We start from the raw sequence: 26,002 nt of genomic DNA on the forward strand, positions 1-26,002 counted from the left end.
ACCTACAACAAAGCAGCCAAACATGGCAGCTGCTACAACTTCCTGTAACCCTGGGACGGAACCATGTCAAGTGCGTTTTAGGGGGATCATATTAGGAGTCTTAGTGTAATGACATGGACACTAATATTCAGTGAAGCAGATCATTCAGATACGACAAGTCATTATAAAAAAAGTTCAACTTGCAGCAGAATTGTATACAATCTATTTGATAATTCTACTATCGGTTATCTTTTTAAATCGGTGGCACACCCCTATACGCACACTTCCCGTGTCTCTGCAGCGGGCATTCAATAAATGGCAGTCGATCAATTGCAAAGTAGCTGTCTCAGATTTGTATCCGTGCTATGTTGTTTATCAATTTGAATTAAGCTGATAATTAGTGGAAATGTATTAGTGTGCGAGTTCTCATTCAATTATAATTTTCTCACATTATTCTCTTACATAGGCTATAATTGTTGTGAGATATCGCAGCGTCGGGACGTGATTGATAATGAAACGGGAATCGTAAAGGGTGTTCTTTAATATGATCTGTTTTTATAACTAATTAGGCTCGTTTGTAACTTTATGGTTGCCTTTTTCAATCATCTGCCATACACATTTTATTCGGCGAGGGCTCTGTTTACTATCACTGGTACACGAGAGGCGTCGCCAAAAACACCATTCTGCTCACAGCTGGAGAACTTGAACATGTTGTCTAGCTCTATCAGACACAGACATATATACTATTTAATATATGGCCAGTAAAACACGGTCTCTATCTCATTAAAAATGTACTAAAACAACTAGTGCAATGTAATCCTGAAAAAACATAGCCTAATGTAGGGGCAAAGTTCTGCAGTCATAAACTATATGTGAATTCACACTTCAAACAAACCAATTTAACATATTTCCATTACATCACCAATGTGATGAACTATTTTCTTTAGCTTTAGTCAATATAGGCTATATCACAAGATACCAAAAGATAGTCAACTGAAAATAGAAATTGTGTTTGAAATATTGCATAAAGATGTTCTGACTACATGACACCATTTTGGGATGAAGAGTATCTGAGCTGAGGATAGGCCTACTTCTCGGTCAATGTTCAGTTCATGTTGATGTTGCTATAGCACCACTGATGTGTTTGTGTTTTCCATTCACACACAAACATCTCTGAAAGTTTCTTTGGAAGTTTGTCATGTACACAATATTTGTGCAAATGAATTTGATTGTGTACCAGTACACCTGCTGACAAAAGAATGGAAATTGTTGGGGAAATGTTCTGTTGTACAAGACCAGTGCCCTTGTCTCATGTTCAGATTCAGCTTATAGGACACAGAACAGTTCATGTCCACATTCTGTGACATGGTGATAGCAGATGTGTCTCTGTACATCTACATGTTTTTTTTTCTACAAGGCTTTAAACTTTTATTGCAATAAACATAAAACAGTTCAAAGGCTAATCAACTACAGTGTATTTAACAAGTTACCTCCATTAGTTAGCCTATTATTTAGAAATATAGGTATGTATTTGTGAGGCTCATAATACTTCAATCTTGATAAATAAATGGGAACTTTTCAAATGATGTGTTATTGTGTAGCCTAGTGGCTGTATTTATTATTTATTATTCCAAATTGTTAAAAGCTACTGCCTTTAACTGAGGTATTGAACTTAAGCTGTACATTTGGTGTAATGTTGGATCAGTATGTTTACATTAATATGTAGCCCAACTTAGGTCACTTACATCTTTTAGCAGGTTTAAAAACTGGTAAACAATCTGTCATGATCATACATTTGATTCCATTTCCTCAGCTCTGCCATTTAAAGCAGGCAGATGGATTGGCCTACCCATTTAAAGCAGGCAGTTGGATAGGCCTACCCGTTTACAGATCAGTATTGTTGACATATTTTCCAGCACGTTCTTTGAACTCTGTGCTTGACTGTGGACGGCTGTTCAGAAAAGGTGCCCCCCATTGTACATTTAAATCTTTGTCCCACTGTACATTGAAAGCCTTTGTTCGCATACAGTACAATGAGTGTTTCAGATGCAGTCAGAGAATATGTGTGGTCAGCCCATTCTCCCCTCATCCAGCTCAATAGACTCCATAACGTCCCACAACCAGGTTTCTCTTCAAATATAGTTATGCAGATTGCTTGCTTTGGCATTTTTCCAGTTTTGGATCGGAAAGAAACAAATTTTCCAAAGGTAGGTTTCTCCAGAAAGCATTCATTTGGCTCACCTTTTTGTGTTGTACACTTTTTCAGCTGTTTTTGCATTTGGACAAAGACAGGCAATGCTGCACTTCTTTTCACCATGGGCTGTTGTTGCGTGGCGTGAGTGAGTGGATGGATATATTTACAGAATCAGGAAGTAATCTCTGTTTATGACAGGGTTTGTGTTTGTTAGGGGAAATGAAAAGCACACAGTCGTTCAATATTATAGGTGTATTCATCTGTAATTTTCCCCCCCAGTTGGAAAAGGATTTGTTTATTGAATGTGAACATCACACTTTTTAGAAAGTTACTAAAGAATAGGTGCAAATAGATGAGTGTTAATAAAGATCAATAAATGTTATACTAAAATATTCTAACATACAGTATAGTGAAATACACATTTATGTTTGGAAATACATTTTGTCAGTGCAAAGATGCTTGCACAGCAGTTATGTATTGATCTGTATGGCTTTGTGTATCTGCTATTTTACAAAGAGCTGCTGGTCTTAGCATGAGCTCTCCACTCACAATGGACAATACAATGTAATGTCACTCATTATTGAATCAAAAATCCTGATAAAGTATGATGCTGATTCAGAAGGCAAATACCCTCACAGATGTATAGCTACCTGTATGTGGATCAATCTCATTCATAGACCAGTGTTGAGATGCCTGAGATGTTTTGATGATGATCCATAAATGCTGCTTTACTGTCATATGTTCAACATACTGTTTCATGTGTCTCCACAGAAATGGGAGACTGGTCCATTCTTGGCCGCTTCCTAACGGAGGTACAGAACCACTCCACAGTGATTGGCAAGATCTGGCTGACCATGTTGCTCATCTTCCGCATTCTCCTGGTGACCCTGGTGGGAGACGCCGTCTACAGCGACGAGCAGTCCAAGTTCACCTGTAACACCCTGCAGCCCGGCTGCAACAACGTCTGCTACGACACGTTCGCCCCGGTCTCGCACCTGCGCTTCTGGGTCTTCCAGATCGTGCTGGTCTCCACGCCGTCCATCTTCTACATTGTCTACGTGTTGCACAAAATCGCCAAGGATGAAAAGCTGGAGATGGAGAAGGTTCAGGTGGTCGCAAAGCGTCCCTTTGCGCGCGAAAGGCCCAAACATATTGGATTGGACGGGGACGTGGCCTTGGAGGCCGGTGGGCCCGACTACAACCCTGGCTATGAGGAGGAGTGGGGCCCTCAGGGGGACGAGTGCGTGGAGCAGAGCCTGCTGGAGGGGGAGCTGAGGGAAGTGGGGAAGGATCCCACACAGCTCTCCAGCCAAGTGCTGCTCATCTACATCATCCATGTGGTGCTGCGCTCCATCATGGAGATCACCTTCTTAGTGGGGCAGTACTACCTGTTCGGGTTCGAGGTGCCACACCTTTTCCGGTGCGCGACCTACCCCTGCCCTAATCGGACTGACTGCTTCGTGTCTCGAGCCACAGAAAAGACCATCTTCCTCAACTTCATGTTCAGCATCAGCCTGGGCTGCTTCATCCTCAACATTGTGGAGCTGCATTACCTGGGCTGGGTCTATATTTTCCGTGTGCTGTGCTCGGCCTGCTCCACGTGCTGCGAGCCGGAGAGGGACCCCATGGAACGGGTGGGCCTGTACGCCAGCCACAACCCCCTGCTGCTGCAGCTCAAACACTCATTGCGTGGCAGGGTGGTCCTGCAGACCCCTTCTCAGGAGAAGAGCAGCGGCGTGCCCACACATGCGCCCGCCATCTCCTTCGAGACAGACTCCACTTTAGAGTGCACCTCCAAGAGGAACCTAGATGAGAAGGAGCGCACGAAGGCCAAACTGGCTAACATGGCCAGACTAGGAAGAGGAAAGAAGTCCTGGCTGTGAATTTGTACAACTGTATTTTTTTTTCTTTTTATATTCTCCCTTGCTTCCTCTTCTGAAGATTGATTTCATGTGTTTACAGTAGGAGTGTAAAACAACAACTGTCCTCCTTGAGTCTTTTGCAGTGAATCTTTAGATATTCCATCAGACAAGTACTCACGGTGAACACAGTGCAAGTACAGCTTCTTCAACAAAAAGGTTGATGCAAAGGTAATGATACAAAGGAATATATCCACATATCATAATTCATATCAGTGGCTTATGATATGGTAAAAAAAAAAAAAAAAAAAAATAAACAAAAAAACTTGAATTGTGTGTATAAGTGGGTTTTGTCAGTTTATGCATGCGAAGTATAAAATGGCAGTATTGTTACCATCTCAGAATGTCAAGAATGACTGAGAGTGTTTGTTGTTTTGTTTATCTTTGGTATTCAATGTTGCTTTATTTACAGTTTGTAAAAGTAGGCCTACAGTACTTTGAGAAGTTATGTATTGCTGTCATTGATGAAGGTTTTGCTCTATCAGAGCAATATCTCTTGGAGTGCAATGTTTCTTAATGTCCATTGTGTACAGTATATCAACTGGATATCATTATGTGTTAAAGAATATCCGGTTCCATTTCCCCCTTTGAGTCTGAGTGAAGACTTAAGGATGATATTATGAGTGAACAGGGAATAAGAATAATCCTTGGTTTCAGAGAGCGTGGTGTAAGGTTGAATGATAAGTCACATGGTTTCGTTTTTTGGCATTATAATGGTGTTTGCTTCTGTCAATATTGTGATTCTTATTTAAAGCTAGACATCAATTGATCCTGGCGTTAACCAATGTTGTAAACTTGGCTACAGAACCGATTTCAGCTGTGATTTCTGCTGCTTATCTGACTGATGGTGCACTTTCACAAACGATTCAGTCCCACTGAATTGAATGTGACGTTATGAAGATTGAGTAGATTAAATAAAATTCAAGGTTAAGCTAAATATTGACTTCCTGTCATGTATGAAAAAAGTAGGCCTAATAGGCTTACATCGGAAATGAATGTTGTTCAACTTCAGTCCAGATGGGGACGCTATTATCCACATATCATAATTCATATCACATCACACGTTCTGCACATATCAGGCACTAAACTTTACATTTTGTAAACCTACAAAAGCTCATGCACTAGGCCTACCAGGACCGCTGGACAACTAGGTTAAAAAATATAGCATTTAAAATAATTAAAGAGTGGACTTTCCACTCATCAATCAATCAATCAATCAATCAATCAAAGCTTTATTTGTATAGCGCATTGCATACCCAGAGGCAACACAATGCGCTCATATACTACACTGGGCCTACGTATGTGCTAGAGTAATCACTTCCAGCACAATATTCATAAACATGTCATTTAGACAGCTACACACTGACTTCAGATAATATCACAAATAGGCTACAGTATTTATTTATCAGATAGCATCGTACCCAATACCCGGAACTCACCAGAGGGGGTCGCTGTAGACCGGCTTGCGGTTCTTACCATGTGTAGGCAGTTCTGCACCGTCTGTAACCTACAACACAACTACTGAAATCATCTGACAATCCCACTCAGCACTTCACCGGACTGCAAATAGCAGTGTCTGCCCCCTAAAAAAACAAGCCTTCAGAGGGGTAAGTGCTATTACACATTTTTACAGGCTTCCTCTATCATAGCAGGAGAAGAATTTGTAGATCTAAAGTCACCGGTGTGATAGAGAAAGAGGGCAAAGCAGCTTAAAGGGAGCGCATTATCAGCAGGCAGTCTCAGCAATAACCCAGCGACAATGTATACATTCTATCAGAAACGTTAAATCAGTTGTAAAGAATCGGATACAGGCTATCCAACTAGGATATTATTTTCTAATGAGATGGGCGTTTGTGTATTCTTGGGACAGGTGCGACCGGCTCACATGTGTCCCGTGCCGCATGAGCACTCCCAGGCTATATTAACTCTGATCTTCATATCTTTCAGTAAATTCTTTAGCATACTTTATTTCATTTTCTATAGATACAACTTGGTTGTGAAAGGGTTTCGATTGTCAAATGTTTGCACGCGTCATTCTGAATGACTCCTGAGTTACGAACGGTTACGACACGCAAGGAGGAAGTCCAGAATCGATGCAGTATTCATATCTCCAACGTGTCGAATTTGGTTGAGATTAGATACCACGACCACCGACTTGCATAGTTTTCTGCCACGCTTGAGTGGTTGACATGCTTGAACAGCAACTTGAAGATGATAGGCCTAGTCAAGTTGCTCCTTAGTCCACTCCATTGTGTTAACTATTTTGTTATGAAAACAATGATCCACCAATGTGTTGAGCACTGCAGTGCATTGTTTTCTAACTTCTGGTCATGGAGGTCATCAGGTCAGACACTAGAGACTACACATGCCCTGCTGCCTGGCCTGCTCGGACCAGAACACCTCTGGTGTGGAAGCAGACATGAAAAGATAATCCATGACAAGACCCAGTCAGCTTGTTTTTCTGGAGCTCATAGTATGCTTCGAGTAGTTTTACGGATAGTTCAAAGGAAAAGGCTCCATTTTTAATTGATGAACGGCAGGCTCTGTAACATCTGATACTCCTACTCCAACAAAGGTGTTTGGTTGCCTCTACCAAGCCTTTGGTGATTAGGTTAAGTGATTCATTGAAATGTGCTACATCATCATTTGGTCCTGGTAGTTTGCCACATGACTCACACCAACATGATCAAACATGACACTGTATTTTACATCAGGCGAGCATGGTTATTCTGTCTTGGACATTAGATATTCCCAACACTTGTAAACTCTCTGTGATGAGTCACCTTCACCTTCCGGATGCAACTTGATCTGTGAGGATTTCTCAGTACCATTGTTTGATGAGTGATTGGGCGATTATATCCATGACAAATAATCACTTTCTTGACTCCTCTCTCCTCAGGGCTGCCGATGACATTCCAAAGTGTCATTCCAGATGCTTCCATGTTCTGGGGGGAAAAACAAAAGTGGTAACGCATTATATGGAACCCTCCAACATCCAAACAAGCCAACCTCGTCTGGGTTGATATCCAGAGCCGAAAATGTTCCACCTGATCAAAAAAGACAAGGAGAAAGAGAAGGATGGAGGGAAGAAGGAGAAGAAAGACAAGAAGGACAAGAAGGAGAGGATGTCCCAGGCGGAGCTGAAGAGCCTGGAGGAGATGAGCGTGAGGCGGGGCTTGTTTAACCTGAACCGCGGGGGCGCCAAGAGGGACTCCAGGTGCAAGCTGGAGATATCCAGCCCCATCCCCATCAAGGTGGCCAGCAACGCGGAGCTCAGCCTGACGGACATCGACGCCGAGCGTTTCAGAGGCCGCAGCGGCGCCGGTGGCGGCGACGACGTGGACGCCGAGGGAGGCCAGGACGGCGGCCGTCGGTCGTCGGTGAAGGAGCGCGCCGCCAAGTTCGGGGCCCTGGCGAAGCCGAACTCTCAGGTGGGCCAGATCATGAAGCGCTTCTCCTTCTCCCAGAGGAGCAAAGAGGAGAGCCCCTCGGCGTCGCCCACCCCCTCCGGGCAGAGTTCGGCGGCCCCCTCGCCCCAGATAGAGGTCAGGGTGTTTGACCCCCAGCACAGGCAGGGCGTCCCCGAGCAGCAGCAGCAGCGTCCGCAAGCCAGGAGGGTCCACATCCCGGAGGTGGTGGAGAAGACGTTCTCCGCCGACCTGGCGCTGCCCGCCGTGGTCGTCCCCCCCATGCCCGAGCCCCGCGAGCTGGAGCTTCAGCGCCGCAACACCGGCGACTTCGGCTTCTCCCTGCGCCGCACCACCATGCTGGACAACCGGCCCGACGGCGGCGTCTACCGGCGCGTGGTCCACTTCGCCGAGCCCGGCGCCGGCACCAAGGACCTGAACCTGGGGCTGATGCCGGGCGACCGGCTGGTGGAGATCAACGGGCACAACGTGGAGAGCCGGACGCGGGACGAGATCGTGGAGAAGATCCGTCAGTCCGGCGAGTCGGTCCGGCTGAAGGTGCAGCCCATCGGGGAGCTGAGCGAGCTGAGCCGCTGCTGGCTGAGGAACTCCGAGGGCCTGCGCAGGGAGGCCGATCATGTAAGCACCACACTTAATAATTACACTAACGCGGTTCAGTTGTCATATTGTACGTGGTACAGTATGCGTTCCCTATACAGTGAAATGCTTAGTCTGACTGCTGGATGATGGGTGAACAAATCTTTTTCTTCTTGTTTGTGGACGCCAGGAGGACGCCATGGCGGCAACTAATGATGGTCTAAACCAGGGGTCTCAAACTCGCGGCCCGCGGGCCATTTGCGGCCCGCCACAACACTCCAACCGGCCCGCGACATGATGTCAGAAATATAATATAATCTGGCCCGCAAAATAATTTATTGTAAACGGCGCCAGTAGGCAGGCCTACAATGTAAATTCAAGTCGCTCAAACGTGAGGCGGAATTCTGTTATTGTGCGCAGCGCGTGAGGTGAACGCTGCATATACAGTCACAGGTGCGTGCAATCAATCCACACACCACTATGAACTATGAACGGAATGCAGCTCGCCACCGAGAGGCTGTTTTCATGGTTAACTAACGTTAAGAACACAGACAGTTTCAAGAAATATGGACATTGCAGTATTTTTTGTGGTGTCCAATGGAAATGCTACCTGCTTGATATGCAAGAACAAAGTCGCCGTTCTAAAGGAATATAATGTCAAGAGATCCATTACTAAACATGGAGTGTCATAAGGAGACCAGAGGAAAAAACGAGCCACACAGCTGAGAGGGCTAATGTCTCAGCAGTCTTTCAAGATAAGTGTCTGGCAAGAAATAGAGCAGTAGCCTACAAATGTATTCAAGTGTCTGGTAAGAAATGGAAACAAACTTGAACTTTAATAAATGCAAGTACAGGTCCAGGGCAGGCTTACAGTAGTGATGCATCTTGCAGCTAAAACAGAATAAAGTACAAATGTAGGCTATTCAAGATAAAATAAAAGTCAGGAAAAATGATTTGCAGCACTAACTTATATGTTAAAATATATTAAAATGAATGGAAACCGGTTTGAATTTGTATGATGAAAATGTTAGTTATGGAATAGTCTTGCAACATTTAGAGACTGAGTTGTGAGTCTAGTTATGGAAATGAAAAATGACATTTTCAGAAATATTGCACTTTCTTATAGTTAGTAGTAGTTGAAGTTGACATTGAAGTGGCCCTCCTATGAGTTGACGATACCAGCAGTGGCCCCAAGCCAATTTGAGTTTGAGACCCCTGGTCTAAACGGTGAATATTTCCCATGTACAGGGAAGCTGAGTTCACACAGAAACCCCGCTAATGATTTGATTTGATTTGAATCCCACTTTGCAGGCCGAACACAGAAGCCTGCCATTTTCACATCTAAACACAAAACCACTCTTTTTCAGCAATACGCACACCCTGCTATGGTTGTATACTGTAATACCATGTCGACTATTTTTCCAAACAAAGCCCACTGTCATGGGATTTAGCTGTTTGACATAAAGGTGTAGATTGTGTGTTCCTGGACTTGAATTTCCAGTCTAGGATCGGACTGCTTGTCGCGGAGGCTCGTTGTGCAAGCGGTGTCCATTCAGTTAACCCAACGTCTCACCTGGGAATGTATGTGCGAAGTGTCAATACGGCCGTCCCATTCGGTCCCCGTGCTGTACCTTCTGTCCCCACCCTCTCGCTCTGCGTCTCTGTCACGGCCTTCTCGTGCTTGGCATTCCTCTGTGGGCATGCCTCTCCGTGAGGTAACTACTGCGCGGTACAGGGTTTTACCACCACATCACACAGCCTGACACGGCAAACGCCGGGTGTGGTGTACTGTGTGTGTGTGTGTGTGTGTGTGTGTGTGTGCGCGTGTGTGTGTGCGTACGTGCGTGTGTTCATGTGTAATCCCATCTTCCCCCTCCTCCTCTCCCCTTTCACACCGAACAAAGACTAGCTGGATCGGAGCGTTGAAGGACAATGGCACAAAGTCCACAACAGCCAATGGCCATATGTTCTTGAAATAACAAGCAAAGGGCCTGTGTGCTGTTGATATTCTGCTCTTGTTTTCTAAGTTGGAGCAAGTTTTGGGTTTTTATCGTGGTTACTGTAGACTGTATTGTACAGAGTTTTGAGTCTTGAAACTTTTCAAATGATGAAAACCATGACAAAAGTATAGTTAAGAAAGTGGAAGCGTATATCCTCAGAGGAACAGAAGGTTCACAGTAGTTTGACCCGTTGACCACACTGACAGTGGATATCCCCGTCAGTCCTCAGTGTGGTTTCCCAGGCAAAGTGGACGGGAGAAAGTTATTCAAACAGCCTCTGCCTTGGAGGGAAAATCGTGGAATAACTGAAATCCTGGGCCATGGAGTTTCTAACTAGAGGTGTGTCCTCCCTTACCGCCAACATGCTGGGCTAGGGTGGCGTTCATGCCAGTTAAGAGGCTCACCAACCAACCAGGCTGCTGCTCACGCTGACAGACGGCTCACTGACTCAAGCTCCACACCGCCAGGCTGCTCATTATGGACCAACGCTGCACAACGAGCGCACACACACACACACACATCTGTACCTGCATGTACGGGCGCGCACACACACACACACACACATACACACACATCTGCATCTGCATGTACGGGCGCGCACGCACGCACACACACACACACACACACACACACACACACACACACACACACACACACTGTAATAGCACACCTTCTATTCCATTCCATACAGGTCTCTCTCTTCTCAGCTTCTCACCCTCCTCTCAGGCTGGGCTCGGTACGTGAGTTGATGTGGGAGGGAACCGCTCATACTGGCCAGAGTCAAGTTGATGGTGCGTACAACTGATGAAGCACTTTGTCACTTGCACTAATAGATAAAGGAGTTTATTTAATCAGAACAACTTTTTTTCTGCCTACAGTAATCAGAGAGTTGAGGATGGATAGTGTAGCTTGTCTGATCTGATGAGCACTCTACCGAAGGGTGTAATGGAGATCTTGAGCATAATCTCTCTCTGGTTCTCCCTGTCATAGTGATTTGTAGCAATCTCTAATAATGATACAAGCCAACCTCTAGACTTGCGTTCTGTTCACGCCTCCCACATAAAGAGTGCATGTCCAGTGTCAAAGTCCATTCCTTCTTTTAGTAACATGCATGGAATGTTGCCGTTCTGCGGTCGTTGGTCAGGAATGTTGACGTGTAGTCTACCTGGAAATGAGACGGAAAGACAACAATGCACTTCCCTCTCGTTGACATGTTGAAGGTTAATGTTCCGAGGGCTGTGTTCCTCTTCCTCTTTTGCCAGAACCTGTATAAAGGCTGGCTAAGCAGGACACCTGCAGGCCAGACGCCTTGCCAGACGCCATGTAAAGGCGTTATAGGAACATTCTACGTCCTCCCAATGCGTTTTCTTCTCTCCTTGACGTGTCCGAATACAGAGACGGAATTCTGTGATTCTAATCAACCTTTGTATCCCGCTTTCTATTTTTTACACGCTGAGGAAAACGTCGGCATTGGAAATGAGGGAAACCTCAATTGCTCCACGAGTTTAAATAAAGGTTTGAAATGAAATGAAAAAAGGAGGGTATTGGCACTTGCACATTCTTACTTGGGCGTGTTCTTTCACAAATCACGTCATAGTTTGGGACACCACGACCTACCTGGTACTAACTGTGTGACACAGAGGCATGTCAGAGATTGGAATGCACTGTGAAAGACATGGTGTATACTTAACATGCTGCAATCTTATCTCAATCTTTGTACTTGGCTGCCAATCCCAGCAGCTGTATTGACCTGGAGAAAACAGATGCTTTTAGGATTACGGCTACTATTGCAGGTTACAGAGCTCTTAGAAGTTTTGTTTGTGTGTGTGAGAGAGAGAAAGAGAGAGAGAGAGAGAGAGAGAGAGAAACCAGATGATTTTAGAAGTGCTGTTACTATTGTAGGTAACAGAGCTCTGAGAAGAGGGGTGTGTGTGTGTGTGCGTGTGCGTGTGTGCGCGTGTGTGCGTGTGTGTGCATGCTTGTACTATACACCCTGCCCCCCCTCCTTGAAGAGACGAGCATGTCTTTCCCGGTACTGTGTCCCAGATAGGACTGATTATGACCATGATCAGTAAAGACAGCCTGTTTGACCCAAAAAAAAAATCTTGTGAGTGACCTAGAACCAGTGGGACTATTTATAGGAGGGTATAATAAGATCTAGATCAAGTTGGTGCTGCAGTTGGTTTAACTCTATACAGTAGGTTTTGGAGGGGTTTCTCGTAGGTTAAACCAGTATCCACCGATGTGGCTGCATCTCATACTGTCTCATTTGATGCTGGGACAAAGAGAATGCTGCTAATTGATGACATTGTAGTCAGCAGCATTACCAGATATAAGGCTGGCTGTGGTGAGTGAATGAGGGCTTAAAAACAGACCGTTCATGCGTGAAAACCTGCTTGTCTGGTTCCAGTCTTTCACCTGTTGGTGTATACGTGCGTATGTGCTTGTACAAGACTGTGTGTGTGTGTGTGGGGGGGGGGGGGTTGTGTGTGTTTGTGTGTGTGTGTGTGTACCGCCCTCACATGGTTTGCATCTAGGTTGCATACCAAACTCCTCTCTCATGGGCTTGAAGCTATTTTCATAGGACACATTTGCACCTACATATATAATAAAACTTCAAGGAGACAGATATTGAGATGTCAATTCATTAATGCCTATTTGTTTAGTGAATGACCAGTGATTAAGGTTTGGTAGACTGCATACAGCACAACCATGCTTTTCAATGGATCCCCCCCTCCATTCATATCCGACCAAATTAAGTTATGCAACGGATTGTTCTGGGCCCAGGACCAGCTGCCGATCAGCTACATGGAACCCTTCTGTCTGCTGGACAGCAGCCACGTTCTACGCGGCGTGAATCCAAGATATGTATTTTTCCGCTGTTAGCCGTTCTCTTGAGCTCCCGTTTCCTGTTCTGTCTGGGAGCCGTCTGTCTCTGTCTCTGTCTCTGTCTCTGTTCGTGACGGCGCTGGCCCCGGGTCACCAGAGCTCCAACCGGGGCCTCTGCCACTCTGTGTGTCCGGCCCGGCCCCGCCTCCTTACAGCGTCTCCATGGCGAACAGGAAGTGAGTCCGGCCTGGGCGTCCAGGCCTGCAGCCATGTACTGTTTGGTGGCGGTAGGCCACTGATGGCTCTCCGGTGTTGGGAATCCCCCCCCCCCCCCCCCTCGGACTCTGGAAGAGTTGGCAGCGTTAGGTTGGCAGCCAAGCGGTGTCAGACATTCACTTCGGGGCGGTTGCATTCTCTTGATGGCCGTCCTCATCACAAACACTTCAGAATCGGACTCCCCGAGCGCCTGGCGGATATTCCCTCTGCTGCTTTATGGAAGCGTTTTCAGGCTTCCTGTCTTTTGTCCAGTGAGGCGGATCAGATGTTCAGATCTGAGAACCACTCGCACCAAGTCAATCCAAGCATCAAATTACAGCTGAGTGAAAGCAGTTATGCCGTGCAGCGCGATTATTTCACTCCTATTGAATGTGACGGCGGATGAACAATTGAGTCAGGCCAAACCATGCGCAGTGGGAGGGACGATTACAAGGAGCACTGTACACTAGATAGCTTCTCTGTGGGGGGGCGGCTTGTGCGCATGGGGGAGGGCTTGGAGTACATCTTTGTTTTCCCTGGAAGTGGTCTGTTCACAGTGAAAGTAAGACAGTAGACTTATTTACAGTACTCTTTAGACTTATTTAGTTGAGATAGCATTCCACGTCAGTATCTCTCTAGAACTTGGTCTGAGAGCATTGTAAATGGCGTCCGGTACTGGCATGGCGACTGTTTGGCATGCTTTTTTTTTTCGACTTTCATATCCTCTCATATCTTAATAGAACAAGACCAGGTCCAGCCTCGCTTATGGGCGTATACAGCTGTTCTTTTGATAGATCTGGACAAATTCCTTTGCCTGCCGAATTCACTTCCCTATTCACTATATGCACAACTCCGGTACTTCCTGAAATTAGACATGCTTCTCTATTTCTTGTCTCACACTATTGGATGAAATGATTATTCAGGTGTGTCTGACCATTGTGCTGCAGTCAGGCACTCCTGATTAATCACTTCATCCAATAGTGTAGGACAGGAAATAGAGAAGCATGTCTAATTTCAGGAAGTACTCGAGTTGTGCAATTGGCTAATAGGTAAGACACCATGGCTTGTCTGGACATCTGCACATTTGACTGAGTCAGCAGGTAACATTACATTAGTCATTTAGCAGACACGTTTATACAAAGCAACCTACAAAAATTGCATTTAACGTAGGAAGTCAGTGTACTACTACTCACCAGAATGGTGCATCTCCTTTCGAAAAAAGTGACTAAGAGCATAATCTAGTGCTGAAGGCAAAGTGCAAGAGTAGCAAACTAAAAATACAATAGATGCTTAAGAAGGAGGATCCTGGTAATACTTCTTGAATGGGGCCTCGGGAGTGACAGGGCAACCAGCTGCCCCGAGGTAGCAATTAACGTAGCATTAAGTGTTGTCCAGTGTTGGAACTCCACTACTTTTGGCGGTAACTGGTAATGTAACTAATACATTTTTCGAATTAAAAAAACACAGTTACAATTACTGACATTTAAATGATTACTTTTGCGCAATGGACAACAGCAGACAATGAGCCTAGATTTCCTGTCCATGATCAAGCCTCAACATCACCCGTGCCCAATGCATCAACAATCCCTAGCCTACTGTACACACAGATAGTTCTGTCTATGTTCTGACCATGTGAGCTCTCTGTCATGGAAATACAGACATTATTTTCCCTCCTCGAGATCAAGGACAAATATATACTGTAATATGGGCCAATAAAACAACTAGGGGTTCACCTGAATCCCAATACATTATGGGGGGAAGCAGAAAATGCAATGGAAACAGAATTGATCCTACATTGTTCCTCTGTTACTATTCGGGAAGGTGAAAATGAGAAATCACCTCTGATCTTAAACAGCTGTGTTGCAGCAAGAGGCTTGCATGAACTAGCCTACTCCTGATTCATCTAATCTCTTCCTATGAACAGGCACACATCACCACGACCGCACCATGACGGCATGATTAACGTTTTTGTGCGTCGGTCGTAATGTTACTTCAAATCGATTCATATTATTGAGGATGGCATCTACATATTTATATATATATACAGTTAGGTCAATAAATATTTGGACATTTGACACAATTTTCATCATTTTGGCTCTGTACACCACCACAATTTGAAATGAAACGATCACTACTTTATGTGCTTTAAGTGCAGATTTTCAGCTTTAATTTAAGGTTATTTACATCCAAATCAGGTGAACTGTGTAGGAATTATAACAAAAGTTATATATATAAATATGTGGTACCCCTCTTTTTAAGGGACCAAAAGTAATTGGACAAACTAACATAATCATAAATCAAATTGTCATTTGTAATATTTAGTTGCAAATCCAGTCAATGACAGCCTGAAGTCTGGAGCCCATAGACATCACCGGACGCCGGGTTTCATTCCTGGTGATGCTCTGCCAGGCCTCTGTCTTCAGTCTTCTTTAGTCTACTGTCTTCACTTCCTGCTTGTTCTTTGGGCGGTTTCCCTTCAGTTTTGTCTTCAGCAAGTGAAATGCATGCTCAATTGAATTCAGGTCAGGTGATTGACTTGGCCATTGCAGAACATTCCACTTCTTTGCCTTGAACAACTCTTTGGTTGCTTTCGCAGTATGCTTCGGGTCATCTGCACTACGAAGCACCGTCCAATGAGTGCTGAAGCATTTGGCTGACTGTGAGCAGATAATATTGCCTAAAACACTTCAGAATTCATCCTGCTGCTTTTATCAGCATTCACGTCATCAATAAATCCAAGGGAACCAGTTCCATTGGCAGCAGCATTCCCACGCCATAACACTACCACCATCATGCTTCACTGATGAGATGGTGCTTTGGATCACGAGCAGTTCCTTCCCTTCTCCATACTCTTCTCTTCTCATCATTCTGGGAAGTTGATCTTTCTCATCTGTCCATATGATGTTGTTCCAGAACAGTACAGGCTTTTTTAGATGTGTTTTGGCAAACTAATCTGGTCTTCCTGTTTTTGAGGCTCACCAGTAGTTTCCATCTTGTGGTGAACCCTCTGTATTTACTCTGGGGAAGTCTTGATTGTTGACTTTGACACAGATACTCCTTCCTCCTGGGGAGTGTTCTTGATCTGACTAGCTGTTGTGAAAGGGTCTTTCTTCACCAGGGAAATTATTCTTCTGTCATCCACCACAGTTGTTTTCCATGGTCTTCTGGGTCTTTTGGTGTTGCTGAGCTTACCAGTGCATTCTTTCTTTTTAAGAATGCATCAAAGAATTGATTTCGCCACAAATAATGTTTTTGCCATCTCTCTGATCGGTTTGTTAAGATTTTTCAGCCTAATGATGGCTTGCTTCACTGATAGTCAATCAATCAATCAATCAAAGCTTTATTTGTATAGCGCATTTCATACCCAGAGGCAACACAATGCGCTTTACAGATAGTGAAAGCTCTTTGGATTTCATATTGACAGCAACAGATTTTAAGTGCAAGTACCACACTTGAAATGAACTCTAGACCTTGTATCTGCTCCTTGTAAATGAAATAACAAGGGAATAACACACACGTGGCCATGAAACAGCTGAGCAGCCAACTTTCCAATTACCTTTGTCCCTTAAAAAGGGTTAGGGGCACGTATAAAATTGTTTGTAATCCCTACATCGTTCAACTGATTTGGATGTCAGTTCCTTAAGTAAGTAAGTACCTGTAAATAATTAAACCTGGAAGTCTGCAGTTAAAGGACAAGTTCAGAATTTAGCATTATAAGCCATGTTATAAGGTTACTTACGATCAGAGTTTGACGAAACTTCGATATCGGCCATTGTATATGATCGTAAATAACCTTTTAACATGGGTTAGAATGCTAAATTCCGAACCTGTCCTCAAAGCACATCTTGATTGTTTCATTTCAAATCCATTGGGATGGTGTACAGAGCCAAAATGATGAGAACTCTGTCAACGTCCAAATATGTATGGGCCAGACTGTACCGCGAGCGAGCGAGCCAGTGCATGCATGGCTAGCAAACCACAGAGCTACCTAGAATTAGATCATCCAGAGTGTTGGTGCTGATACAGCAGACTTCGCCCATCAGCACAGGAACACAAAGCAAGCGTGGATTTACTTTTTACTCCCGTTCAGCCTGATAGTATCACAGAACATGCTGAGACACGATGTGGGCGTCCATCGCCGGTTTGGATAAAACAGGGTCCGCGTACAGTATCACAGCCGGCCAGGGGTGTAGTGGTGAATACAGAGGTGGGTCAACTCGGTCGACTGCAGAGTTTAACCACTTTGTTTCCCCTCATCGATTAATACAGTTGATCAGAAAATAAGTGAGTAAACTCTCAACCTCGTTTTAAAGAGGTGGGTAAACTGAGTTTACTTGGCTTTACCCTCCACTACACTTGCAGCCGGCTTGAGACACTAGAACGTTGTTTTTCTATAGGGTTTGACATGTTGAATCTTGAAAACGGCACTTTGAGAAGCTCCGAATTGGCAGCCACGAAACGATCAACCTTTTGTTCTCAAACTGCTTAAAAGAGTCTGGGCTCAGGCTGCTGTATGTGAACCCGACCTATGACATCAGCAACAGAAAGAACACTCAAGCGTCCGCGTTTGCCGTTTCCTTTTTGGCGTGATTACAGACGGTCTCTCTGATATGAGCAGCTTGAATCACTTATCAGTGAGTGTGCTTGATTCCATCCCCTCAGGCCTTTCCTTTGTCATATGTTTACCCAGGACACTCAGCCTGGACACCAACTCCCTCATGCCGTATTAGCTGGACCTCTTCTCAGCTTGAGTTGGCTGTTGCCAATCTTCTCTGAACTGAAGTGCAAATGTGGCACTGACAGTAATACTCAGTTGCTAGGAGAACAATTTATAAACAACAAAAAAAAAACATAAAAAATAAATAAATAATGTAATAATAATATACCAAACCAAGTCTGCCAAGACGAGGCCTGCCCACTGTCTGTCCCTCTCACACCCATATGGTCCTCAGGCAGACATTCCTGTCTGCTGTGCAGCTCGACACACGTGTGTGTGTGTGTGTGTGTACAGTATGTACTGTAGGCTGTTTGCGCTTGCATGCGCTCATTTCACGGAAAACCCTCTTAGCTGATAAGTGAGGCCCCTGTATTCCGAGCCAGAGAGACGCTGATGACACAATAACGAGGCGCTGGGATCAGCAGGCGTTTCTGTGTGCACAGGTCAAACTCCAGTCCTCCCGTTCCCACTTCCTGTTTGGCCTCTGAGATATACCGTACAGTGTTGCAGCGAGCCCCGAGGCCTTGAACTGACCAGGTGAGAAGTTTTCCTGTCCTCATGGATTAAATCCCATCATGGAGTAGCTGTTTGCGGACCTCAATTTTTTCATCTGATACCATATTGTCCTGCACCAGCGGAAGGTTGATGTGCTTAGCAACCCTACAATTTCTTCAACTTGAACTGACCAGGCCCAGTCTACCACGCAGAAAGTCATGTGACTTCCCCCCTCCCTCCCTGACAGAGGTGTCAGATTGAGTGATGGCTATCGGGTCAGTTCTTTCACGATCAAACACTCATTTCCTGTCTGCGGCTTTATTCACTACGAAATTAGCGAAGGGGTTTAATCTCCATCCCACGCCGCCCGCTTGGGTGACATCATCGGAGTTCCCGGTAGGCCGGCTGCTCGGCGGCAGCGCAGGCCGGGGTTCTAGGGGGCGGGGCTCTGGCGTTCAAGGGGGCGGGGCTCTGGCGTTCAGAGTAGAGCCGGTAGGTTCACAGGAGGAGTGGGACTAAAGGGAACCCGGGTCCAAATACTTGTTTGAAATGTTTTCAACGACGTTAGTGTTTGCTTGAGTCAGTCTTGAGTGTCGGGTGAGCGTGGGGTTTGGAACACCCCATTGGTTCCGTTATGCCAGTCAAGACCAATCTATCTAACTGATGTACTCATATTACTGGTCCCAGTCTGGTGCCAGTGGTCATGAACTCTCTGTGTGTGTGTGTGTGTGTGTGTGTGTGTGTGTGTGTGTGTGTGTGTGTGTGTGTGTGTGTGTGTGTGTGTGTGTGTGTGTGTGTGTGTGTGTGTGTGTGTGTGTGTGTGTGTGTGTGTGTGTGTGTGTGTGTGTGTGTGTGTGTGTGTGTGTGTGTGTTTGACCAGTCTAAAGGCTTCTACTGGCTTATTATGTCTAGTCAGGCAGAATTAGGAAGAGAATAATCCAGTTGTTTCATTTCGAAAGTGATCTAATTCTCGAATTCTGTAATATTTGTACAATCAATCAATCAATCAATCAATATTTGTACAATCAATCAAAGCTTTATGTGTAACGCGCATTTCATACACAGAGGCAACACAATGCGTTTTACAGAGAACAAGGGAGGTGGGCATAGGTCCCACCCCTACATATTCCAGAGGGAAGCAAAAAAAACAGTATCACCCAGGGGCCAGAAAAGTGAGCTGTAAAAACTTCCCTGACCCCTCTCAACGCGACGATCGAGCACAATGACTACTGTGTGGTTGTGCTTCTAGAACAGGTGTGCTGTTCAGGAACTTTAAAAGACTTTCACAGAACTACCCGCCGTTTGTCGCTCATCTGTGGTTAAGACCAGCGTTGACACACCTTCAGCCCCGGTCTGCTTCTACGGAAGGCTTTGTGCTTGGATAATTGTATTGTTTTATCTACAAAATCCCTTTTTTAATCATGGCCCTGGGGCCTACTAGATAGGATGTATCCGTGGCATGGAGGAGCGCGCTCTCTCACCAGGCGTCAGCTACAGTGTCATCTCTTTCACTCCTAGCTGTCCTGAGGGAGAAGGTCAAATGAATGGTGTTGTTTTAGGATTTATCGCCATGTCCCACCACTATGTAGGATGAATCTGATCTGCTTCCTCTTCCTGTCCTCGTGTGTGTGTGTGTGTGTGTCTGACCCCCTACCCCCCCCCCTGCAGCGTCAGTTCGGTTAATGGCTTCATGCTGCCCTCCTCCATGCCTGCCCTGTGTGTCTGTCGGGGGGGGGGGGGGGGTAGAGGGTCAGACACACACACACACACACACACACGGTCACTGTGTGGCGGAAGTGTGATAAGCCTGGCGTGGTCCCTCTCCCTCTGGCTGCCAGGGCACAACAGCACCAGCCAGGCCCCCGACCCCAGGGCCCATTACTGCCACTGTCATGGCGGGAGATCCCATGTACAGTACGACTGCCTGACAGTGAGAGAGAGAGTTGTACAGTAGAGATGTTTGTACAGTATGTGTGTGTGTGTCTGTGTGTGTAAGAGCGAGAGAGAGATTGTGTGTGTGTCTCAGTCAGTCGGTGTGTGTGTGTGTTTGTGAAAGATTGTGTGCATGCGTGGTGTGTCTGTCATTCTCTCATACGTTAAATGCAATTATTGTTAGTCGCTTTGGATAAAAGCGTCTGCTAAAGGACTGTAATGTAATGATGTGTGTGTCTGTCAGCTGATGTGAGTGTGTGGGAGTCTGAGATGGTGTGTGTGTGTGTGTGGTGTGTGTGTGTGTGTGTGTGTGTGTGTTTGTCAATGTGTATGTCTGTCAGTCGATGTGAGTGTGTGGGAGCCTGAGATGGTGTGTGTGTGTGGTGTGTCTGTCATTCTCTCATACGTTAAATGCAATTATTGTTAGTCGCTTTGGATAAAAGCGTCTGCTAAAGGACTGTAATGTAATGATGTGTGTGTCTGTCAGCTGATGTGAGTGTGTGGGAGTCTGAGATGGTGTGTGTGTGTGTGTGTGTGTGTGTGTGTGTGTTTGTCAATGTGTATGTCTGTCAGTCGATGTGAGTGTGTGGGAGCCTGAGATGGTGTGTGTGTGTGTGTGTGTGTGTGAGAGAGAGAGAGAGAGAGAGGGAGAGGGAGAGATTGTGTGTGTATGTCTGTGTGTGTCTTACGGTGCGTGTCCATTATAGGCGATGAAAAACGCTGGATTCGCGTGCCCTCTGCGGTTTGGTCTGCTTGTGGGCGATTCACGGGCGATTATGGGCGCTTCATGGTCCCTGTACAGTAGGCTATACTCCGCCATTACTGAATGCATGTAAATTTGCGAACATAATTGTACATATCCCACACATGAGTGTGTGGGAGCCTGAGTTTGTGTGTGGGTGTGTGTGTGTGTGTGTGTGTGTGTGTGTGAAAGTTTGTGTGTGTATGTGTGGTGTGTCTGTCGATGTGTGCATCTGTCAGTCGGTGTTAGTGAGTGTGTAGGAGCCTGGGAGGTGTGTCTGTGTGTGTGAAAGATTGTGTGTGTATGTGTGGTGTGTCTGTCGATGTGTGCATCTGTCAGTCGATGTTAGTGAGTGTGTAGGAGCCTGGGAGGTGTGTCTGTGTGTGTGAAAGATTGTGTGTGTATGTGGGGTGTGTCTGTCGATGTGTGCATCTGTCAGTCGATGTTAGTGAGTGTGTGGGAGCCTGGGAGGTGTGTGTGTGTGTGTGTGTGTGTGAAAGATAGTGTGTGTATGTGGGGTGTGTCTGTCGATGTGTGCATCTGTCAGTCGGTGTTAGTGAGTGTGTGGGAGCCTGGGAGGTGTGTGTGTGTGTGTGTGTGCGTGCGTGCATGTGTGTGTGAGAGGTGGCGTGCTGTGTCGTGAGTGCCAGTCCACTGGAACAGAATGCGGTCGTTAGCGTCAGTGAGGGGACCAAGACGAACCACTGTGTCCTTGCATGTCTGAGACCATCGTCTGTTGGCACCGTCCTGAGCTCCCTGTCCCCAACACTGCGCCCTTTGTCTGAGTGACGGCCCCTCCTTCTCCGTCTCTGTCTTCCGCTGAAGACCCGATGCCCGGACCGCTGGCCTTCCCGCTGTTGTGACTGCGTAGGTGTCGGCGCATTCACCTGCCTGAAACTGTACGTTCAGTAGTTTTTGAAAGCTCGTATGAAGTGATATCGCTCGAAGAATTTAGCATCCCACCTGGGACGTAATTATCTAGCATTACTGAGGAAACCTCATTCTCGCATTTCACTAATGGAGCATGAAGCGTGATTGTCACCTAGCCATCCCATAATGATCTGGTAACTGAGCATGTGATTATGCCTCTCTGGAGCGGAGGTAGTTTCAGCGTGCTGCGAGTCCAACGCTGGCCTGCTTTTTGTGACCGGCCTGCTCTGGCTCTGCTGTGTCTGGGAATAATCTGGGTCTCGCACATCTAACTGGTTCAGACAGAGTTTCAACTGGGTCAGAGGCAGACTTCTGCCGTAGAGTACGCAAGCTTTAATCTATGATCCGTGCTCAACATGTGTAGACATTCACCCCGCGCTCTCTCTCTGTCTCTCTCTCTCTTTCTGTCTGTCTCTCTCTCTCTGTCTCTCTCTCTCTGTCTCTCTGTCTCTCTCGCGCGCTCTCTCTCTCTCTCTCTCTCTCTCTCTCTCTCTCTCTCTCTCTGTCTCTCTCTCTCTCTCGCTTTGTCTGTCTCTCTCACACACACACACACGCATATGCACACACACTCTCTCCCTCCACTCGGGGGATTAGCCGGCTGTGCCAGATAGGACAGACAGATTGGATTCCACTAGCCCCGCCCAGCTCTGTTCCCCTCTCCTGCGTTTCCGTGTTGTGCTCCTGCGGCCCCTCCCTCTGCCTCGCCACGCCCAATCAGCAGCAGCCCTCTCTGCCTCCAGCCGAGGCTCGCTACGTCTGTTATGTCACACCTGTTTTCCCGCAGCGCATTCTTGTGGAGGGAAATGTTTTTCTCGGCAGCGCTCGTATCACCCACTTTTATCAAAGTTTCACAAACACACGCAGCAGCTGCAGGGAAAACTAACTGTATAGGTCAAATGCTGAACTCTGGTCATGTGAATGGAAGCCTAGAACCTGCTGGAAGACCTTCCTTTCAGGCGTATGGCGCCCACTTGTGGTGTGTGTGTGTGAAGCAGTGTGAAGCTCAGAGGCTGACGAGGGAGAAAAGCTGCCCTCTAGTGGTAGCTGGGGTACCCTAAATAAAAGTAGAAACGGTAGACAATTTTATTCGTCCCAGTTGACACAGGCTTTTACAAACTAAACCCGCACTTCTGGTTGTGGTCCTGATTGAGAGGGTGTTGGACCCGATTCCTCCCAATAGTCTCCCGTGTCTAGAGAGGAAGAGGAAGATTGTCAGGAGAGGAGAGGAGAGAAATTGTATCAGGAGAGGAAGAGTGTCAAGAGATGAAGCCCTCTTCGAGACCTCCACCATCATCCCTGTCCCCATCAGACTGACCAAAGGCTCGTGTCCCCCCACGATGCCCCCCCACCCCCCCCCCCCGGCCCCAACTGACTCTACACCCTTTGCACCACTTGCACTCGACCTGATTGTGCCACATATCACCACGGCACACACACTCACTCATCTATCACACTACACTGCACACACACTGTATACACGTTCACCACACTCCATTCTGTACATCATTTATTCCGTAATTTGCATTTGGGCCATTCTTTTTATTAGTTATATTGTATTTTGGATACTTTGCGCTGTCCCATTGCACCCTGTCCAATGTCGTCTCCTTCAGCGTACGTATTACCCGAGTGAAATTCTTAATATGTGTGAACCATATACGTGGTGAATAAACTGATCTTGAATCTTGACGAGTGTCCGGGGAGAGAGCGCAAGTTTTTCGAGGGGACATCCCCTCTTCCCCCTCCCCAACGGAGAGAGGTGGGCACTCAGGGGGAGTGCGGGGGGGGGGGGTAGACATAATCGGCATGGCGCTGCGGGTCTATTTATAGAGCTCTGTCAGCCTATCCCAGCAGCTGTCCACACTCCGCCTCCCTGCCCTCCCACACCTATCACGTTACCCCCCCCCACCCTGATCCTCAGAAACAGCCACGGTCCTGTGACGTCCAGACCCCCCCTCCCTCCCCCCGTTACCACACTCCGCCTTGACCAGCCCCTGCCCTCCTGTTCCTAAACCCACGTCCAGCCTTACTCAGCCCTGTCCTGCCCTGCTCCACAGAGAGAGGGGCGTCTGGACGACTGACCAGGCCTACGGACAGCACCAGGTAACAGAACCGCGGGGTCAGGTGTGTGTCTGGTTGTGTGTTCCGCTCTGGGCAGGGTGAGTGTGTGTGTGTGTGTGTGTGTGTGTGTGTGGGTGGGCGGGCGCCTACACCGCTCCATTAGGGACTGTACTCGCTCCTCAGAATGGTCTCCTGCGCTGACGGGACTATTTATAGGGGCGGCAGCAGAGATGAGCGCTCGGCCAGACATGGCCGAACACTGGTCTGTCTACCTAGAATGTCCGCCATCTCGTGCGCTTAGAGTGGTCGGTTATCGGCTCTTAAGTGAAAGCCGATATTGGACCGACGCCAGTGGAAACAGTGTGGGTGTTCTGACCCGGTAGCATGAAAGCACAGGCAGGTTCTCGGCTCGGTCTGTCTGTGTCCTGCTTGGTGTGATGCTCACATTGTCTGTCAAGTCTCCCTGTTATCATTGGCTGAGTGTTCGCTCCTTGTGATGTCATCAGCGTGGGACTTCTGTTGTTATTTTTGTGTGGGCGATTGATTAACCTGTTGCTATCAAGGTAGTGACACACTGAGCCTGCAGATTGATACCGCTGGCATGTCTGCAGTTAAGCATGCACAGTATTACTGCTCTGTATAATGTTAGACATTACACAACATTTGAATCACACCCACATAAAAACAGACTGAGTGATATAATATCTCACGCAGTCTCTGTTTTTACTGTATGAGGCTGTGATTCAATTGAACGTGTATGTATTATACTCCTCAAAAGTTCTGAAACGTTATTTTGGTCGATTATTTCTCCTCTTTACTAATAACAATTGGTATTGTATTTTATATCGTTGGAAAGCCTGATTAGTCACCTTTACAACGAGGTACAACTTGTAAGGATCGTGCATTTGTGGGATGAGCAACACAGCTAAACGTGGGGGTAGCGCCCCCTCAAAAATGTGCACTCTCCTACAGTAATAAGGAAAAAACAACACATATTGGCCATTTTTACACTTCATTCATTTTACATTGTCAGGGACCTCAGTAGCGTGTGGAAGATCCATACGCAGCCAAAACAGAAGAATATTGCAGGAGATTTTGCCACATTTTTTGTGGGCGCTACCCACATGTTTAGCTGTGCTTCTCATTCCACAAATGCACGATCCTTACAAGTTGTACCTCGTTGTAAAGGTGACTAATCAGGCTTTCCAACTATATAAAATACAATACCGGTTGGTAATATTAAAGGGGAGAAATAATCGACCAAAATAACGTTTCTTAACAATTTTGATATTGATTGATATTCTTTTCAAAACATAAAATCTATATCATAAAGACTGTTGACCAATAGTGAATGTGAGCCATGTCCTGTTCTGTCCCTCCTCTTCATCGTCCACCTCTCCTTCCTCCACCTCTCCATTTCATCCTGTTTTCATGTCCTCTGTCCTCAGTGCTGCATGGTCCTCCTGGGATCTGACCGGCAGCCCTGGGCCATCCTCTCTAAACCTACACTCCTCCATCAGTCCTTTCTAATACTGTCTCTCCTTATTTGTCTCTTGTCTGTCCCCATCCACTTCTCTTTCTTTCTTTCTTTCTTTCTTTCTTTCTTTCTTTCTTTCTTTCTTTCTTTCTTTCTTTCTTTCTTTCTTTCTTTCTTTCTTTCTTTCTTTCTTTCTTTCTCGCTCTCTCGCTCTCTCGCTCTCTCGCTCTCTCGCTCTCTCGCTCTCTCTCTCTCTCTCTCTCCTTTCTTTCTTTCTTTCTTTCTCTCTTTCTCTCTTTCTTTCTTTCTCTCTTTCGTTCTTTCTTTCTTTCCTTTTCTTTCTTTCCTTCTTTCTTTCTTTCTTTCTTTCTTTCTTTCTTTCTTTCTTTCTTTCTTTCTTTCTTTCTTTCTTTCTTTCTTTCTTTCTTTCTTTCTTTCTTTCTTTCTTTCTTTCTTTCTCTCCTTTCTTTC

At 46.2% G+C, this 26,002-nt stretch overlaps 3 protein-coding genes across 4 annotated transcripts in view; all 3 read left to right on the forward strand.

Moving 5' to 3' along the window:
• Positions 1-2,946: 2,946 nt before the first annotated feature.
• LOC311318632 (gap junction delta-2 protein) lies at positions 2,947-4,056 on the forward strand (the record flags this gene model as incomplete). Its single annotated transcript, XM_084450013.1, has 1 exon — positions 2,947-4,056. One exon carries the CDS (start codon positions 2,947-2,949, stop codon positions 4,054-4,056), a length of 1,110 nt encoding a protein of 369 aa, XP_084306139.1.
• A 3,074-nt stretch (positions 4,057-7,130) lies between these two features.
• The window catches only part of LOC311319089 (unconventional myosin-XVIIIa-like), a gene marked incomplete at its 5' end in the record, with an annotated part of 83,588 nt that continues 64,716 nt past the window's right edge, over positions 7,131-26,002 (forward strand). For both annotated transcript variants that reach the window (XM_084450541.1, XM_084450540.1), the window contains one exon: positions 7,131-8,138. In XM_084450541.1, coding sequence (XP_084306667.1) covers positions 7,131-8,138 — 1,008 coding nt within the window. The remainder of the gene's footprint in view (positions 8,139-26,002) is intronic.
• Positions 17,303-26,002, forward strand: part of LOC311318448 (uncharacterized protein) — a gene marked incomplete at both ends in the record, with an annotated part of 13,539 nt that continues 4,839 nt past the window's right edge. Inside the window, 2 exons of the mRNA XM_084449799.1 lie at positions 17,303-17,387; positions 20,231-20,322. Coding sequence (XP_084305925.1) covers positions 17,303-17,387; positions 20,231-20,322 — 177 coding nt within the window. The remainder of the gene's footprint in view (positions 17,388-20,230; positions 20,323-26,002) is intronic.

The sequence above is a fragment of the Borostomias antarcticus genome (assembly GCF_949987555.1).
Source record: "Borostomias antarcticus genome assembly, chromosome: 15".
NCBI classification, from domain to species: Eukaryota; Metazoa; Chordata; class Actinopteri; order Stomiiformes; family Stomiidae; genus Borostomias; species Borostomias antarcticus.